Genomic DNA, 17,798 nt, shown 5'->3' with positions numbered 1-17,798 from the left:
TCTTTTTTTTCCAAATTTTTGTAAATTTGTTCAAAGTTTATTCAAATTGATTTAAAATCTGTTAAATTTTCAAATAATATCGGTAAAAAGTACCGAAATTTTAGAAATTTCGGTTTCCACTGAAATTCCAAAAGTTTGGCTAAAAATGGAAGTGTAAACCATGGTGGTTGGGCGTATGAGACGGAATTTGAATAGAAGGTAAATAATATAAACCGTGCAAGAAGGTCTTATGTTTTGATATAAATTTTAAATGGTAGAAGTGCTTATATTTTGAAATGGATGGAACACTATGCAAATATAAAGCTATGTGAACTCGAACTCAAACCAGTTTGACTACACTGACTTTTAAAATCGTTTTTAATTGGGGTAAGTTATAAAAGGTGAAACAGGAGAGCCTTGAAGGACTAGGGCAGCAATCATCAAAAATAACCAAAAGAAAGGATAGCTGCTGCTGAATTAGCAGCGATAGACGCCGAGAACGAACCAGAAGATGTTGGAAGAAGCAAAGAAAGGCTCTGAACTTTTACTTTCCATGGTAAAAACAGCAACCGCCCTACACGGATGGGCCAAATATGCGTGTCGATCACGTAGCTTGTAAACCTGCCGATCCTGCTTCTTCACCATGACGACCCAATCGTCGTCACCCTCATCCGTAGTACTCTCCACCAAAGAGTAAGTGCGATGAACAATACGTGCTTTGCCAGCAATGGATCGGAACTCGAAAGAAGAGAAGATCCCCTTCCCCATGGCGCACAGCAGGTGCCCCGGAACAATGCGGCAATTGGATGCCACCACCACCCGCAGCTCAACGATGGTCAGCTCCTTCTTCCCCGTGACGGCTGAGATCCCCACCACCATGCGGTACACCGCAACGTCGGCGGCGGCGGCGGCGGCGACGGCGACGAAGCAACTGCCGAGAGGCAAGGCCTGGCCGTCGAAAGGCAGGTTGCTGTCGTACACCATCTCCCACTGCTCGGTGTCCATGTCGAAGGCGCAGGTGCCCTTGTGATCTTGCTGCTGCTGCTGCTGCGGCTGCACCGACACCGAGAGGAGGATGTGTGAGCCGACGAGGGCGTACACCGCGACGCGCACCTTGGGCGGGTCAAGGAACTCCAGCGGGTTGAGGCGGCACGGGAAGAGCGGCGGCGACGGCAGCTGGCGCCACACGGTGTGGCTCAGGTCGTCGAGGACGAAGAACCATGGCTCGAAATCCAGCTGCCTCACGACGGCCGGGGTGCGGGAGAGAGCGTAGAGCTTGCCGCCGCCACCGCCGCCGCCGCCGCTGCCGTCGTCCGAGATCGAGATGAGGACGGGGTTCACCTTGGGGAAGATGAGTCGCGGGCCGCCGCGGCCGCGGCCGCTGCCGGTGTCAAGCAGGCGGCGGGCGCCGGCGCCGGCGGCGACCTCGATTACGGAGTGGGTGGTGGGCTCTTCCTCGACTCCGTGCGCTAACACCATGTACACCGGCGGCTGCTTGTCAGGTGAGGAGGCCACCTTCCTCTTCTTCTTGTTCCCTGGGCGAACGCGGACGAGACGAGGTACCGGCGCCGGCGTCGGCGTCAGCTCCGCTGCCGCGAGTTTCTTCCTCCTCTTCTTGTCCGGCGTCACCATCTTCTTCCCTCGACTGGATTCGGATTTACGTATCAAAGACGCGATGAAAGGAAACCCTATCCCAGTGGGGTTGCTTTCCTCGGCCGGAGGACAGCATGGGCCTAGCCGAGACTGGGCAAAATGTTACAACTCCACTACTTGAGACTGGGTCAAATGTTACAACTCTACTACTTGAGACTGGGCAAAATGTTACAACTCCACTACTTGAGACTGGGCCAAATGTTACAACTCCACTACTTGAGACTGGGCCGCCAAGGCAGTGCAACATGCGTCTCACCTACTACTAAACTCCCCGTCGCAATCAGGATTTTTTTTGGGACTGTCTATAGATCATTTGACAGAAAACCCCCTCATAAATCTTGCAAATTTTGGACCACCCGATTGCTTTAAGATTCGTGCAGGCAACCAAACCCTAAAACTCCTCTCTCCTCTCTCTCCCGATTCCTCTCCTCTCCCGATTCCTCACGCGCCGCCGCTCCTCAGCGCCTCCGCCACCGCCGCCGCCGCCCCAGCGTGCCGCCGCCCGGCCTCGCCGGCTGGCCGAATGGTGTCAACGGCGCCGGCGAGGCCCCCCCGGCCGGCCCCCTCCCCCTCCCCTTCCCCCTCCCTCTCCCTCTCCTTTGCCTCAAGCCGGCGGCGACGAGCTGTCCATCGTCTTCCCCGTCGCCGGCGGCGGGGCGCCAGCACCGGCCGCCTCCTCCCCACTCTTTCCGTTTTGCCCCCGCCGCCTACACCGGCCCGCCGCCATCCTCCAGCCCCGCGGCTTCGGCGGCGCCGCCGCCACCTCGCCGCCCGCCCGATCCGCCGCGCGCCCACCGCCGGGCTGCCGCCTCCCACGGCCATCCCTCTAAAGCCGGCGAACTCCCCCCTCTTCCCCCTCCCCCTCCCCCCTCCCCACCCCCACCCCACCCCGGGACCCTAATTCGTCGGCCCTCTACCGAAGTTTGGGTTCACCGGCGCCGGAGAAGAAGAGGTGGTCACCGGAGTTGGAGAAGAAGAGCACGAATCGTGAAGCACATCCAGTGATCTAAAATTTGCAAGATTTGAGGTAGGATTTTCTGTTGACAGAGCTTTAGCTATTCCCTTTTTTTTTTCTTTTTGGAACGTTCGATTGCGGGTGCAACAGGCGAATGATAGCATTGCTGCGTTCTTTTTTCTGGTTTTTAAGCATGCTCACTTCTACAACTACTACAGAAACGAGGACGACATCCCTCCAAATTACAGGTATAGACCATAACTGTTCACGCATGAAAAAAAAAAGTTAACCCGAGAGATGGATCAAAGGCTTCTTAGTACTGCATGTAAAAAAAACTAATTTTGCATGCGGGCAAGTAGGAAATAGATTTTTTTTCTGCACCTTTTTTCTCCTCCTCTCCACCGCACCGTCTACTCTTCTCCAGAACCAGGGCTATCCTATTAAATTTGAGGGCCCAGTGCAAAGTCGTGCAGTCGTAAAGAAGAATAAAAACTTAATTGATGATATAATACAACAATAATTTATACTCTATAGTACATTTCATAGCAATGTAAAATGGTCTAAAATGATATACATGTGCATAATATATTTCCTATTCCGATTTGTTGAAGACATGTCTTCAAAATTAAAATACAGGATGTATCTATGTAAGGATAAAAATTTATTTAGTGTATACAGTAGATGAGCCTAAAAACCTAATAATCCATACATGATACACTAAATTAGAGAATAGAGATTAGTGGATTACATTACCTGATTGCTGATTAGAGTAGACGACCAGGCCATCAGGCGTTGCAGCCGACAATGACTCAGGCAGGCAGGCCGGCCGATGACGGGTCACAGCCAGCACCAGTTTCTCAGTTCTAGGCGGCGACGGCGACACGGCATCAGGACTTAGCGATGACACCGCGGCAGTGCGCCAGATGCGAACGGATCGAGAAAGAGTCAGGGAGGCGAGGCGTTGTTTCGTTTTCTACGCGACGCCGCGATCAAGAGGCGGAGGCCCATCGCGCGATGCCGCAATCAAAGGGGAAACGTGGGATGCTAATTGGCGCGGCCGCGCCAGTAACGGAACTGACGAGCACGCCAGCCTACCCTTCTGCCTTTCCCCCCACGCTATTTCTTGTTTTTTCGTTTTCCTTTTTTTTTCCATCTTTCTCGCTTTATCTTTTTTTCTTCCTTTCCCCTCGCGTGTTTATCCTTTTTTTTCGTGTTTTTTTTCCGATTTTTTCATTGGTAGCACACATGTTTTCAAAAATAATTGAGTTAAAAGTTTTTAAATATTAACTTAAAAGTTTTTCAATATAAAAGACGTTTCAAATCTAGAGTTGAAAGTTTTTAAATTTTGAGTTGAAAGTTTTCAAGTCTGGGTTGAAGGTTTTCGAATCTGGGTTGAAAGTTTCAAATTTTGAGTTAAAAGTTTTCAAATTTTGGGTTGAAAGTTTCAAATTTTGAGTTGAAAGTTTTCAAATCTGGGTTGAAAGTCTCAAATTTGAGTTAAAAGTTTTTCAAATTTGAGATTAAAAGTTGAAAGTTTTCAAAATTTGACTTAAAAAAACTCAAATTTCGAGTTGAAAGTTTTCAAGTATGGGTTAAAAAGTTTTCAAATTTTAACTTCACGTATAGTTTTCATTTCAATCTATTAGTAAAAGAAGAACATTAAATAAAAAATATTATCTTTATTATCATCGTTATCTAAAACTAATCAAATTAGTTACGTTGTTAATGCATAAACATCTCCTGGAAGAAAAGAAAGTCCGGGAAAAAAGAAAATACTAACCGCGTGCGTGCCAATTTGATTTACCGGCGCGTAATTAATGCTTATCATTATTGGAAGCTAATTACGTGAAGCTAGCGCTAATCACACCATCCTAATTGGATTAGCCCATTAGTTACCGATAAATCACCACTTGCATGCCCTGGTGACCATCTTGGCAACGCGCGCGCGTCTGCGCCAATTAGCAAAACCGAGGTGAAACGACGTAAATAAAACATGAAAGAAAATAACATATTTTTAGGGCTAGTTGGGCTATCAAATTCCTTATTGGGCTAGATCTATATACATATATAGTGTTGGAGTTTTGGGCCTAGGGGGCCCCTGAAAATTGGGGGCCCTGTGCGGGCGCGCTGGCCGCACAGCCCCAGGGACAGGCCTGTCCAGAACCATCGTTCGCCGCTTCCCCTTCCTCCTCTCCTCATCTCTTCCTTTTTCCTCCCTCACCCCCTCTCTCATCTCCTCCCTTCCTCTCTCACAGTGGTGGTCGGCTCGTAGGGTGGCAGAGGTGGCGGTCAACGAGCACTACAAATCTGGCAACGACTCTTCCCGGGAAGGGCGGATCCGCCACCGACGGGCTCAGAAGGGCGGATCCACCCTCACATGCAGCGGGTGCAAGCGGTGATCTCAGGAGTGGCCAACGACCTCTTTCCTCCATGATGGTGAACCCGGCAGCTGCGGATCTAGCAATGGGGAGCTCGTCGGCAACAGATCTGGCGCTGGGGAGCTCGACGACGGCGAATCCGGTGGGCTCTCCCCCTTGTGCGCACATGGATCTGGCGGTGGGGAGGGTGTTGGCGACAGCGAGGGCGTCCGCTCTTACCTCCTCAAGGCCGTCAAGTACAAAAACTAAACCGGTGTGCTCCTCTCTTCGGCGTCTTTGGCTTCGAGCCACCAACCGGGACTTCGCCTACCGCGTGATGCTAGCTGTGTTGTTCCTCTGCAGCGACAGCGACACCCCTGTGAGACATGGATGTGGGAACTAGAGGCCCGCGCGAGGGGTGCCAAGGCTGGGGAGACGGATTAAGGATGGCAGCAATGGCCGCTGAGCACGGGAGCTGCTTGTTATTGTAGCCTACCCATATCCCTTCATATTTGTCATGAAAATAAGACTATCACAAACCGCAGCCGCGCCTCCCGTTGTACCTGGCCTCCCCGCGGTGCATGCCGTCATTGCCTACACACCGCCGCCGATGTTTGTCGTTCTACCAATGCCAAGGGTCGTCTCTCCGCTCTAGATTGATTAGACATCTATGATTAATTTGACGATTGGATTGAAGATGAATCACGAATTACTGAAATACCCTTTTAAATTTGGTGGCAAATTCCAAACGTGCCCTCGTTCATAAGTATAGTATATTGTATCGTAAAAGTTCTCATTTTTGTTTGTTCACTATGTAACTCTCTACCATAAGCATCTTTCAACGTTAATTGAAGCTAAGAACATAAAGTGTCAGAGGCTTAGAGCTGGTAGGTGCGTGCTCGACTTAATCAATAGTATTGCCTATTTTCTGCTAGCTCAGCATTTGCAGTCCTAGATTTGGGACTCCTAATTAGCAATACGTTGTACCGGTTGATCAACCAGCTATTCTATGTTGAAGAGCGTGAAAGCATCTACCACTTGTGTTAGGTCAGAAGATTCTCCTCCCTTGAGGATACCCCTCAAGATGATATTATGCTTAATTCGGCAAAGGAATGGAATTTGACTTCCATTCGTAACTATTTCTCTATTGCATAGGCACAAGAGCGTGCCAGTTTCTATTATTAAAAGGAAGAAGAATCACTCTCCTTTCGATGTTAAAGACAAGAGTTGATTAAATTAAATTTCTAAAGTTAAATAAGTTTATGATATTACTTCCTCTGTTTCACGATGTAAGACTTTCTAGTATTGCTCATATCCATGTAAGCACATATATATGTCTAGATTTATTAGCATCTAATATAAATGTGGGCAATGCTAAAAAGTCTTACAGTATAAAACGGAGTGAGTACTTTTCAAGGTATTAAATCTACCTGTACCATCTCTTTATCTAAAACATTTGTGAAATTATTTATGATCAACGTTTCAAAAGTCTAATCGAATAATACAATTAAACATCAAATATTTATGATGGATACACGTACGTACAATTCGTTCCAACCAACAGAGGGTTGTCATGTGCCCGGCGGTTAGAACAGTGGTGGGATTATGTTGTGATGGTTAGCCGGTCAACTAAAGAAGGCAGCAACATCATCAGTCATTATTCGTGGCATGGAAAATTACTCCATCTAGCTCGCAGATAAGTGAAGTGTTTTTTAATGTCTGCAGTCAATATGTTTAAATCTTGCCCATTCATATTTTTTTTCATATCTCAAATCATTTTTTTTAAAACTGTCGTGGCCAGATTTATCTTCAAAATTAGTTTCAAATAATATTATAACTTTGCTATATTTTCATATGCTTTATACTCCTACTTCTTAACAATGAAACTAGTGTTTTGGTGATCAGTTGCTCCGTCCATACTACATAGTATCACTTATTCACGACAGGCGGTAGTGTATCCTATCTTACTTAAAGGTTACAACCCATTAAATTCTAAAACTCAACATACAAAGATATTACATCATTATGCACTAACAATTATTACACTTAAACATTATACATGCTATATTATCTATATTTTGTAATTTATTAAATTTTGGAGTTTTAAAATAGAAGCATGTTAAATTATCATCGCACATAATTCACATAATATTTCAATATATCTCTCCATTATTTTTTAAATATACTATATACCTATGTAGTTCATCCTCGGTTAATGTTATTTTTCTCTCCTCTTATCAAGCCATATCATCTTAATTTTTTTAAGCCATAGATGATTAATCTATACTCCATATTATCTCTTTCTTTTTTTTTCTTTCGTAAAACCACACCGACTTACATAAATTTATGTTGTCTAGCTATCTTATACATTATTTTTACTTATCGGATTTGCTATAAAACTTTCAAAAGTTTTTGCCCCCAAAACTTTTAGATAAGTGACCATCCGATCGCCTCGACATTTGTGCATGAAGGGAAAAATTTTGATAGAAATAAATTTTCACACATGTCAAGCGTAAGATTTTAGTGCTAACTTACCAGGGCATAGTTGAATGCAAGTTTATTATATCGTAGTTACATTGTAGTTACAGTGCAGTAGTTACGCTTCAAATATAGTATAGTTACACTTACATCCGAAAGTTTTTTACTAAAAAAACTTGCGACAGTTTTTTGTTACTACCTTTACTTATTTTTATCATTCTAAATTCCCGCAGTAATGCGCGGGGTTTTACCTAGTATGCTAAGTAATGCTAGATGTAGAACCATTAAGATTTGTCAAATTGATCCTCGTGGGTTGTGGCCAAAATGTTTTATGATGACATGGTCAACGAGAGAAAGTTTGCCAGCAGTTTCTTTCATGGATTGTTTTAAGAGAGAGACAGAGAGAACATGCATGGGCATCACCAGCAATAATTTTAAGATTTTCAACGGTTCTTTTTTTTTTTTTGGATACGGATCGACGTACAATACTCTTCACGTAGGAAAGTACGTGAACGTACCAAATTAGCTGTCATTCTAAAGAAAAAAAATTAAGACAATTAATTAGCTAGTATCTTATCTTATATAACTGGAGGGTTGATCTGCTAGCTACTGACAGTCAAACGCAGTGCCAAGATCATTGACAAGCATAGATCAAGAAAGAGCAGAGACAGAGAGGGATTGATCGAGGCATGGCCGTGAACATTTCGACTGGGGTGATGAACTCACTCCTGGTGAAGCTGGAAGAGGTGTGTCGATACGACTTGAAAGAGATCCAATTTTCTACCGAATTTGATTTCAAGAACAATATATGGCACTTGAAAGAGGAATTGAGCTGCATGAATGCTCTACTACAGAAGCTGCCTAACATGGAGGCTCTGAATATTCAGAAGAGGGAGCTGAGGAACAAGGTACGTGAGCTAGCCTACTTTGTTGAGGACAGAATTGACAGGTTCATGCACAGTTTTGGCACTGTAGCTGACAAGGCCACCTTGCTCACTGACACGATGGATCTGATGCTCCCTATCTTGTTTGAAAAAATTCACGAAATCAAGGATTATGTTGTCGAGGAAGTCAGAAGAGTAGAGAGTATATACAATCTCGACGAGTCTATTAGCTCTAACCCGAGGCAGATAGAAATCGATGATATTTCACCTGTCCTGTGTGGAAAGGCAAATAGGCTCGTCGGCATCAATGTCCCATGTGAGGTGATTATGCAGTTGTTAATGGAGGATATGGAAGGAGAGTCAGTACAACATCCTAAGGTGGTCTCTATTGTGGGATTTGGGGGTCTTGGTAAAACAACGTTGGCCAGCCAGGTCTACAAGAAAATTCATAGCAGATTTGAGTGCGCGGTGTTTGTGTTTGCATCACGAAACCGTAGCACGTCAATGATTTTAAATGACATTCTTTCGCAACTCAGATATGACGGATCGGCCGATGGCGTAAAAAGTCTCATCAATGCAACCAGAGAAAAACTCTCTTGCAAGAGGTATGAGAGCATATGCTTCTATGGTTCTATTTCGTTGTGTCAATAAAACTATATATCCCAATAGGCAATGGATGGATCACAGTAACTTGGTGTACCATCAAAAAGTCTGTGTAGTAAACAGTTTGGTATAATATTTCATAATACTTTGGAATATATTTCCTAGTTAGTTGTTTAAAGAGAATTATATTCCTTGACACTCAGTTCAGTACCATTCAATTATTTGCATTTAGTTACTCTCTATTCCTTATATACAGTCCATAAATCAATTTCCTAGACATGTTAATGGACCATATCAGCAGATATGCTTCTGAAAAAAAGGGCCATAAAGGCCTTATGGACAAAGATGCCTCTTGTAGTTCCCAACATTATATGACAAAAGCTTGTGCAAAATGTTCCAATGTTTTTCTTCAAGTTTCAGTTGTTCTGGTAAATATATATATATTCTTCTGCAAACTATGAAAGAGGAACCACATATACAAAAAAAACACACAAATATTTTGTTACAGCAAAAGACATATGCGAGATCTTAATATATTTCCTAGGTAACTACATAAATAGTTTCATAGTTCTTTTAAAAAAAATTATAGTGGAACCAGTTCGTTGCCAGCCCCATCTTATTTGGAATTATTGTAAGAATTGCCAAGTCCAATGGCCCGGGATTTAAACAGTTGAGAAACTCACCAGAATATCAATTCAACTTTACTTTTTTTTTTAAAAAAAAAAGCCAATACAACAGTCCTATATAAAAACAGGTAAAAGAGAGCGACCATGGGGTAATCTATCTCAAATTGCCATACACAAAACTCTTCCATATAAAACCATATGTATTATATATTATGTATACGGATCTTGTAGAGAATATCTCCCATTTGTGCCGTGAGGCAAAGATAATTCATCCCTGTCAAAGTTTAATTTTACATTCTCCAGTATTGAACATATAACTCAACATGCATGATCCTGCTCTTTCTCAGTGAAGTTTCTTTGGAAGGCCTCCTGTAAAACAATATCTTTAACTGATCGCTTTTGTTGATTGCTAATAATATATAGCTTAGGATATTCTACTCACAAAAAGGAACTTTCATAACCCAAACTTCCTCTCAAAACTTGTCCATTCCCCATTTGTTTAATACTTTCTTTTCACAATACTCCTACACCACCTTTTACTTTTATGAAAGCTCTTCAAGAATTGTTATCCTTTTTATTCAGAACTTTGAAAAAAAGTCCACCCCTTAATTTGCATCTATTTGTTTATCAACAGATCTACACACAAGTCAGAAGAATTATTTTTTAGTTCCACAATCCACAAAATCAGCCGATGGCCAATTCTTGAATGAGAGGATAGTTGGTCCTAGGGAATATATCTTCTTTTCTTTTTAACATGCTGTGATGGGAGATGATAATTTTATTCCCAATAAAAGAACAAATCCTATGCAAAGATTACATGAAGAACCATCAAATAACTGAATAACTAATTTTGCCTTTTTATCAAACACCACAACAGATTTTAACCAATGTTTTCTAGCAACTGCTGTGAAAAAAAAAAAGAATTATATGAAGAATATCATAATAGTCACACTAGCACAAACTTACTACTTGATGAGTGATTTCATCTTCAATGTAAATTATGTTGAGTATAACATTGAACTAGGTTTAAAATTGCAAAAATAACGACAGTAATAGCATGTAGCAGCAGCAGCAACAATTGAATAGTTCTTTAAGGTTCTTATAGAGGTACATTATACTTGTGAGATATTTATGGTACGTACTTGATAAAGCTACTGGGAGGTACCATATTTTTCTATGTGAAATTGGATACTTCATAAGTACCAAATTATACCACAAATAAACTACAAATTTAATTTTGTACCTCCTAATACTGTTGAACATAAGCATTATAAAAAGACTATAGTTTGCAAGATCTGTACTGTTGCAGACAAGAACAATATTAGTATTGCTAAAACAATGAGTAAGTAAGTTTGGACTTTGAACTAGGTACTATATCAACAAGGACTACAGAAGGTCCTTTAGATAATACTGTTGGATTTGAGTGTGAGCCACTTTGTTTCTTGATGAATAATGAATTTCTTGTCACAAAATATTTCTAAAATAAAAATAAATGGATAAATTTATTCTTGCAACAAACTGATCGATAATCATCATGTGTAATTCTTGCTGATAATAATCAAAATGCCTCACTAAATAAATGTTCTGAAAACTTAATGTCTAAGGTTTAATACTAAATTATCTTGATTTATTACACCATCAGCATGTTACTGGTAGTTTCTAATTTTGTTTTAGGGCATTCTTTTGAAACCTATAAATCTTGTTGTTTTCAGTAATACTAGCCACCTAGTCGCACTTCGCGCGACTCTGAGCTTCGCATAACCTGTCTGTATTAGTGGGAAATATAAGCATTTTTAGTTTGTTTAGTAAAGTTTAAGATTAATGGAAAGTGTTCTCTTTCAATCATCTTATTGTCAAAGTTAAAATTTTGAATTGCTTAGTTTCCCTGGTTAACTAAAAGTGCTTGGATTTTCACGCATTAGAATCAATGTCTAGAAATGTTTATATTTGTATATAAAATTTGAATACTAAAAATATTTATTTTCTAGGAATGGAGGGAGTAGTTACCTTTAGACCCTTTTTAGTGATTATTATGAAGAGGGGTAAAATTTAATGGAGGAAGGTTGTAAGGTTGAAATTAGAAAGTATGCGAAGAAATTAAATAGGATATGCTTGTGGTTGGTTGAGATGAGAGAGTGGGCATAGAAGTAGCTGCATTTTACGATAAATTTTGATTGTAAAAGATAAGTATATTTAATATAATACGAAGGAGCAATAACATTAAGTTGTTATAACGATTTCGTGTACACGTGTTTATTCATAGTAACTAATGTGCTCATGTGTATATGAGCTCGTGTGTTTGTATTATGTTTTTTAAAAAATGGTACTTCATGGTGTATGCCAATTAGGTGCCATGTCAAATTTGGTGCAGTGTGTTCCAATATAAACCAAAATTATATTAGAGTATTTTTTTTTTTGAAAAGAGAAATTATATTAGAGTATTTGTATATGCATATAAACTGTGAATTGAGAATATTTGAAAATTACATATAGGCATATATACATATTTAGGACATTCCATCCACATGTGACCACTGAATGTCTGGGAAATTAAAGAATGTGATCTCATGCTAAATTTATCACAATTCCCTTATTAAGGATAATCATGGCGGCCAATAAATTCAGAACGAATGTACGGCTGAGCTAGCTTCATTTAGCTTTTTTTTTCTTTATTTGATAAGAAGTTTAATGTTTGTACTGTGTAAAAAAAAATCTAGGTACATGAGTTATCTACTTAAGCCTCTTGATTGACCTGATGGTTTTCCACTCACATATAAGCCTCTTAATTGGTCCAACATAAACTACCTATATAGATGATCCAACGGTATGTGTTCTTTTACAAGATCCATCCAACGGTCCATGTTATTTAGATTACGTGTCTCATCCTCCTTGCAGAAAGCTTGTTGCTTTCAACTAGTAAGATGTTAAATAACAATATCACCTTGACCAGTTGACCATACTGCTGAATATGCTCAACTCTCATAACCGAGAACCATTTGCAATGGGCGTTACGAATCTGTACTAATATTTTCTGTCGCAGCACATGTTCTATACCCTTGCTGCATTCAGTCGCTGTTTCTATCTGCATGTAGACTTGATAGAAATTTTAACAGTGTATTATCTGGACAATATAATGCCCAGGATTGGTGTAGATATAGATATACTAATGAGTCTGAAGGCCAGAAGTTAACTATATGGTTTATAACCAAAAATAGCTCGATATGGTTTTCTATAGATATCTATGGTTTCCGCTATTGATTATTGCTATGTTTTTTCTCAGGTTCCTAGTTGTAATCGATGACATAGCAAGCATAGAAACATGGAACAGTATTAGTGGTGCGTTTGTCGAAACATGGAACAGTGGAAGCAGAATTATTACAACTACACGAAGAAAGGATGTAGCTAATGCCTGCTGCTCTAGCTTCCATGGCATTGTCTATAAGATGAAACCACTAGGTTGGACGGACTCCAGAAGCTTATTTTTCAGAAGAATATATGGGTCAGATAACTACAGCCCTGAACTTGAAGAACTCATAATTGCTATTGATATTTTAAAGAAATGTGGAGGAGTTCCGTTGGCTCTAGTTGTCATAGCTAGTCTTTTGGCTAGTCAAGAAGAAGTTAACAAACTGGATAATTGGTTGAAGATAAAATACTCTATGGGGTTTGAACTGGAAAGAAATCCTAACTCTAAATGGATGAAGCATATACTTAAACTTAGCTATAATAATTTATCTTCGGATCTGAAGACGTGCTTTCTATATCTTCATATGCATCCTGAAAACTATAACATCATGAAGAAAGACTTGATGAGACAATGGATAGCAGAAGGATTTATTACCCAAAAAGATAACCGAGACCTAGAAGATATTGCTGAGAGCTACTTCAGTGACCTCATAAATAGAAGCCTGATAAAGCCAGCTCAGTTTAAGCATGGTGAGGTTGTCTCCTGTCGTGTTGTGCACAATTTGTTTCTTGATCTTATTATTGAGAAGTCCACGGAGGAAAACTTTGTGACTGTAATTAGAACTGATCAAGAGTGCTCAAGACGACATAATTTTTTGATTCGCCGGCTCAGCTACCAATCAAACCGTGGTAACTTGATCCAAGCATGTGAGTCTTTACATCAAGTCCGATCCGTCATTTATTTTGGGGATCGGCTGCATCAGCGTGGTGAAAGCTTGCCTCGTCTTCAGATGTTTGAAGCCTTGAGGGTTCTACATCTGAGAATGGAAGGTTATTTTCCATTCCGTGCAATGTATGATTTGTCTCCTATATGTAACCTTTTCCAACTAAGGTATCTGAAGTTGGAAGGTAATCGTTTCCAGTTTCCTGATACAAGTGGGGAACTGCGATATTTGCAAGTGGTTGACATAAAATGCAGCGGTGATCTCGTACTCGTCGGTGGGTTTCTGAGTGATGCTTGTTTACCATCATTGCGGCATCTGAGAACTCCATGGAATGCAGAGCTCGGCAGGGGGATTAACAGGCTGACCTCTATGCGTACACTTGAAGAAATTAACTTCTGCAATTGCTCTGTTGAAAACATCCGACATCTTGGGATGCTGACCAATCTAAGGACGCTTGGTGTCATCTACAATCGCCGTCGAGGCAACGATGAAGATGACCAGACAGATATGGTAAAGTTTGCTGCTCTTGCCACTTCCCTCAGGGAACTGGGCAGCTGCAACCTCCGCTGTCTAGATTTCAATGTTGCTCTAATGGAGCACAGACAACCACCCATTGGCTTCTTGTACAGCTGGTTTCCTCCTCCGCAATTCCTTCAGAAGTTTCACCCTCAGATGATATTCTTCTTCAGGGTTCCATACTGGATACAACAGGTTGAGACTTTAACTAGTTTACGTCTCATTGTTGACAAACTCGAGGGCGATGATATGCGTGTTCTCACCAGGTTACCCTGCCTTGCTTACCTTGACTTGCAAGCGATCGAGGTTCCTGGCATGGAGATTATTATAGACAGTGTATCATTTTCAGCTCTCAAAGAACTAAAGTTGATCTATGAATCTTCCAGTTTGTCGATCGAGCCAGGAGCAATGCCAAATCTTAGAATTATGCATCTCATTGTTTTTGGCCATGCAGAGCAAGATACCAGGTCTCTAGTTGGCATTCAGCACCTTCACAACCTTGAAGACGTCATAATCACATCTGATTACAATAATGTGATGGTTGCATTTAGGGAAGCCCTCGATAGGCATCCGAGGGTTGGTTCCATCCAAGTATATATAGGCGCATCTCCAAAGGCTTCCCAATCCCATTCCTGAGTGAATTTCAGCTATCTGTTGGATATGCTTAAGGTTAGGGAAACTACCTCCTGCAACGACGGTGGTAGTGTGGCACATATAGGTAATTAAGAACAAAGGGCTGCTTCTACTGTTGTACTAGGAATGCTAGAGAGCCAAGGAGAATGGTAGTAGAAAGAAGGCACACATATGAAAGAGCATATGACTATTGTGTTAACAGATATTTTTGTCTTTTCCTTTTTTATTCCCTCAAGTGTTTTAATTGTTAAACTTGTTATCTCTCTATATTCATAACCTGGCCGCACTCCATCTTATCTTTCCCGATTCTATTTACTTAAGTCAATTGAGTGGAGAAGGGAGGTCTTGTGACTATATGTGCCTTAACCTTGCTAATTAATTAATCCTCGTGTTTGCGTCAATAGTTCCCTCGATAATATATATCTTTACATATTATAAAAGTTTAAGGTGTTTTTGCCTACAAATTTCGTACGTTACTGCTGATAGCTCACGATCTTTTCTCGACTCCATTCCTAGCAAACAAAAGCAATAGCACGATTTTTTTTTTCTGTCCGACTCTGTTTTCAGTCGTCATTTTTTTTATCCGTCCAATCATTTTTGTACGCGTTTTTTGTGGGCCTGGTTTTTTTCTTTCTCCGTATGTCATTTTTTTCATTTGCTTTTTAGTGGATCGCGGTTTTTTTTGGTTCCGTTTTTTTTCAGTCTCCTCCATCCGATCCGCACGATTAGAGATGTTTCCATCGTGCAAGGGTGAAAAAAAAAAAAGGAAAGTCCGACGTGGAGAAAAAAGTCCGTAAAAAAAGCCCGTAAAAAGGGCGATAAAGAAACAAAAAGTACCCGTAAAGAACGGCAAAAAAGAAAAGAAATCTGATTCTTGCGTCATTTTTTTTCCGTTGTTTCCTTTTTTTCGTTAGTCTATTTCTTTTGCTGTTTTTTCCGCGAAAACGCTTGTCCCCGGGCGACCGGCGCGGGGGGAGCCTGATCGGGCGCTCCCCCCATGCGCTCTCCTCCCCACACGCTACTGTTGGTTCCACCCACTTCTCTCTCATTTTTCCACAAAAGATGTTTCACCTAGTGTACTTACAATGTTTCACTATTTATAGATCTAGTGTTGCAGTGAATTAAAATACTCTTTTGCAACAAAAAAACCCACATATTTTGGAAACTCTCTATTAAGGGAATTTGGTTTATTTTTTGTTCCACCATAAATGTTTCACCTAGTGTACTCACAATGTTTTACTATGTATAGATCTAATGTTGCAGTGAACAAACATTCCATTGCAACAAAAAAACCATATATTTTGGAAACCCCCTATTAAGGGAATTTAGTTTATTTTTTGTTCCACCGAAAAATGTTTCACCTAGTGTACACACAATGTTTTACTATGTATAGATCTAATGTTGCAGTGAATTGAAACATTCTTTCGCTATTTGCTGAAACATTGTTTTTATATAAGGTGAAACAACACCCGATTTAAACGAGTAAAACATTTTCGCTCTACTTAGTGAAACAATTCCGATATACCTGGTGGAACATCGTGAAACATTTAAAAATAATTCAATAATAAGCTAATTTTTTTTCGCTGGAATATATCCATGTGTGGTCTTGTTTTGAAAATTTAATTGCAACGAATTTAATGGTGCAATTGGATCATGATTTGGATATGTAATTTAGGAGAAAAATCAGTTTAAAATAGTGTTGCACGTAAATCGGACGCTGACGTCATGCTGACGTCAGCGCCCGATTTCCCCGGCGCCGGATCGGTCGCCCGATAGGTAGGCGCGTCCTTTTTTCCGTCCTTTTTTTCCCGCCTTTTTTTCATCCGACTTTTTTTTCCATCTGCTGGTTTTTTAATTTATTTTCCGGTTTTTTCACCTTTTTTTTCACTATTATTGTATTATTTCGCATGCGGTAAAGGATTTGTTTTTTATCTGCCATATTTTTTCGTTGCTCGGCCGAACCCTAGCATCGCCGCCTCATCCATCTGTCTCCCCATGCGTTCGCTCTTCCTGTCTTCCAAGCATAGTCGATCTATCCCCCCATGCGTTCCGTCTTCCAATTGATTGCAAAAAAAATCGATTCCCCACTACTCCCTTGTATTCACATAATTTAATCTCCATTTAAAAGTCACCATTCTTATCCCGGGTGAGGAGATAAAGTGTATCAAAAACCATTAACTAATTTTAAAAGATCGAGAAAAATTCGACCGGATTTGATGGGGAGGATCGGTTTTGGCATTGCACATACACGAGACCCTCAACCAATATTGAAAGACCGAGAAAGATTCGACCTGATTTGATGACCAGGAGGATTCGACCGGATTTGATGGGGAGGACTGGTTTTGGCTTTGTACGGACACAAGACCCTCCTCCGGAGATGGAAGACGGCAGTCCGCTATGCGAGCAGGACCGATGCTCCACTCATGGGTTGGGTCAAAGAGAGACGGACCAAGCAAAGGGAGGTAGCGGTCCAAACCAAAAGAGTAAAACGTATAGCGATCCAAAAATATTTTTACTAGCAAAAATGCCCGTGCGTTGCAACGGGTAAAAAAATTCTAATAATAATATACGTTTTTCATGCATAATCATGTCAATGACAATGTTTCTATTTTAATGAGCGGCTTGTTTTTTTATAAACAATGTTTTTTTTCTTGCGTGATTTTCTCAAACCATTTTTCAGAAATGGCACATTTCTTTCTAACAGTTTTTTCCTACCATGTTTTTTTTTTGCTTTTTTTACTTATGAAGAAAACCATATTTTTCTCCCTTTTTTTGCTTTTCTTTTCTCGTGTGTTTTTTTTCTTGTTTTCTCGCACGTTTTTTTGCTTGTTTTTTTCGAAGGTTCTTTTTTGCTTTTTTCCAATACAGGAGAATATGTGACAAAATAAAGCCCTGTAGTAGATGGCAAAAAAATCGACGGATCCTATCCGACTCAAGCGTCCGTCAATTTAGCTTTTTTCTTTCAGAGCGATTATTTTTAATAG

General features: G+C 40.8%; 2 protein-coding genes across 2 annotated transcripts; one reads left to right on the top strand and one right to left on the bottom strand.

Annotated features, from left to right (window-relative positions):
- Positions 1 to 72: 72 nt before the first annotated feature.
- On the bottom strand, positions 73 to 1,670 carry LOC127757408 (uncharacterized). Its single transcript, XM_052282907.1, has one exon. It carries the CDS (start codon positions 1,609 to 1,611, stop codon positions 457 to 459), a length of 1,155 nt encoding a protein of 384 aa, XP_052138867.1. The 5' UTR covers positions 1,612 to 1,670; the 3' UTR covers positions 73 to 456.
- A 6,441-nt stretch (positions 1,671 to 8,111) lies between these two features.
- LOC127756307 (disease resistance protein RGA5-like) lies at positions 8,112 to 14,849 on the top strand. Its single transcript, XM_052281681.1, has 3 exons — positions 8,112 to 8,911; positions 12,816 to 14,757; positions 14,829 to 14,849. The coding sequence occupies exons 1-3, from the start codon at positions 8,112 to 8,114 to the stop codon at positions 14,847 to 14,849; spliced, it is 2,763 nt and encodes a 920-aa protein (XP_052137641.1).
- The last annotated feature ends 2,949 nt before the right edge of the window (positions 14,850 to 17,798 follow it).

This window comes from Oryza glaberrima, chromosome 12 (genome assembly GCF_000147395.1).
Source record: "Oryza glaberrima chromosome 12, OglaRS2, whole genome shotgun sequence".
Classification (NCBI taxonomy): domain Eukaryota; kingdom Viridiplantae; phylum Streptophyta; class Magnoliopsida; order Poales; family Poaceae; genus Oryza; species Oryza glaberrima.
This window is presented reverse-complemented; position numbering and strand designations above follow the sequence as displayed.

Coding starts and splice junctions, on each gene's coding strand:
- LOC127756307 (XM_052281681.1), top strand. CDS start 8,112: ATGGCCGTGAACATTTCGACTGGGGTGATGAACTCACTCCTGGTGAAG. Junction 8,912..12,815: donor GAAAAACTCTCTTGCAAGAG/GTATGAGAGCAT, acceptor GTTTTTTCTCAG/GTTCCTAGTTGTAATCGATG. Junction 14,758..14,828: donor CCCTCGATAGGCATCCGAGG/GTTGGTTCCATC, acceptor AGTGAATTTCAG/CTATCTGTTGGATATGCTTA.
- LOC127757408 (XM_052282907.1), bottom strand. CDS start 1,611: ATGGTGACGCCGGACAAGAAGAGGAGGAAGAAACTCGCGGCAGCGGAG.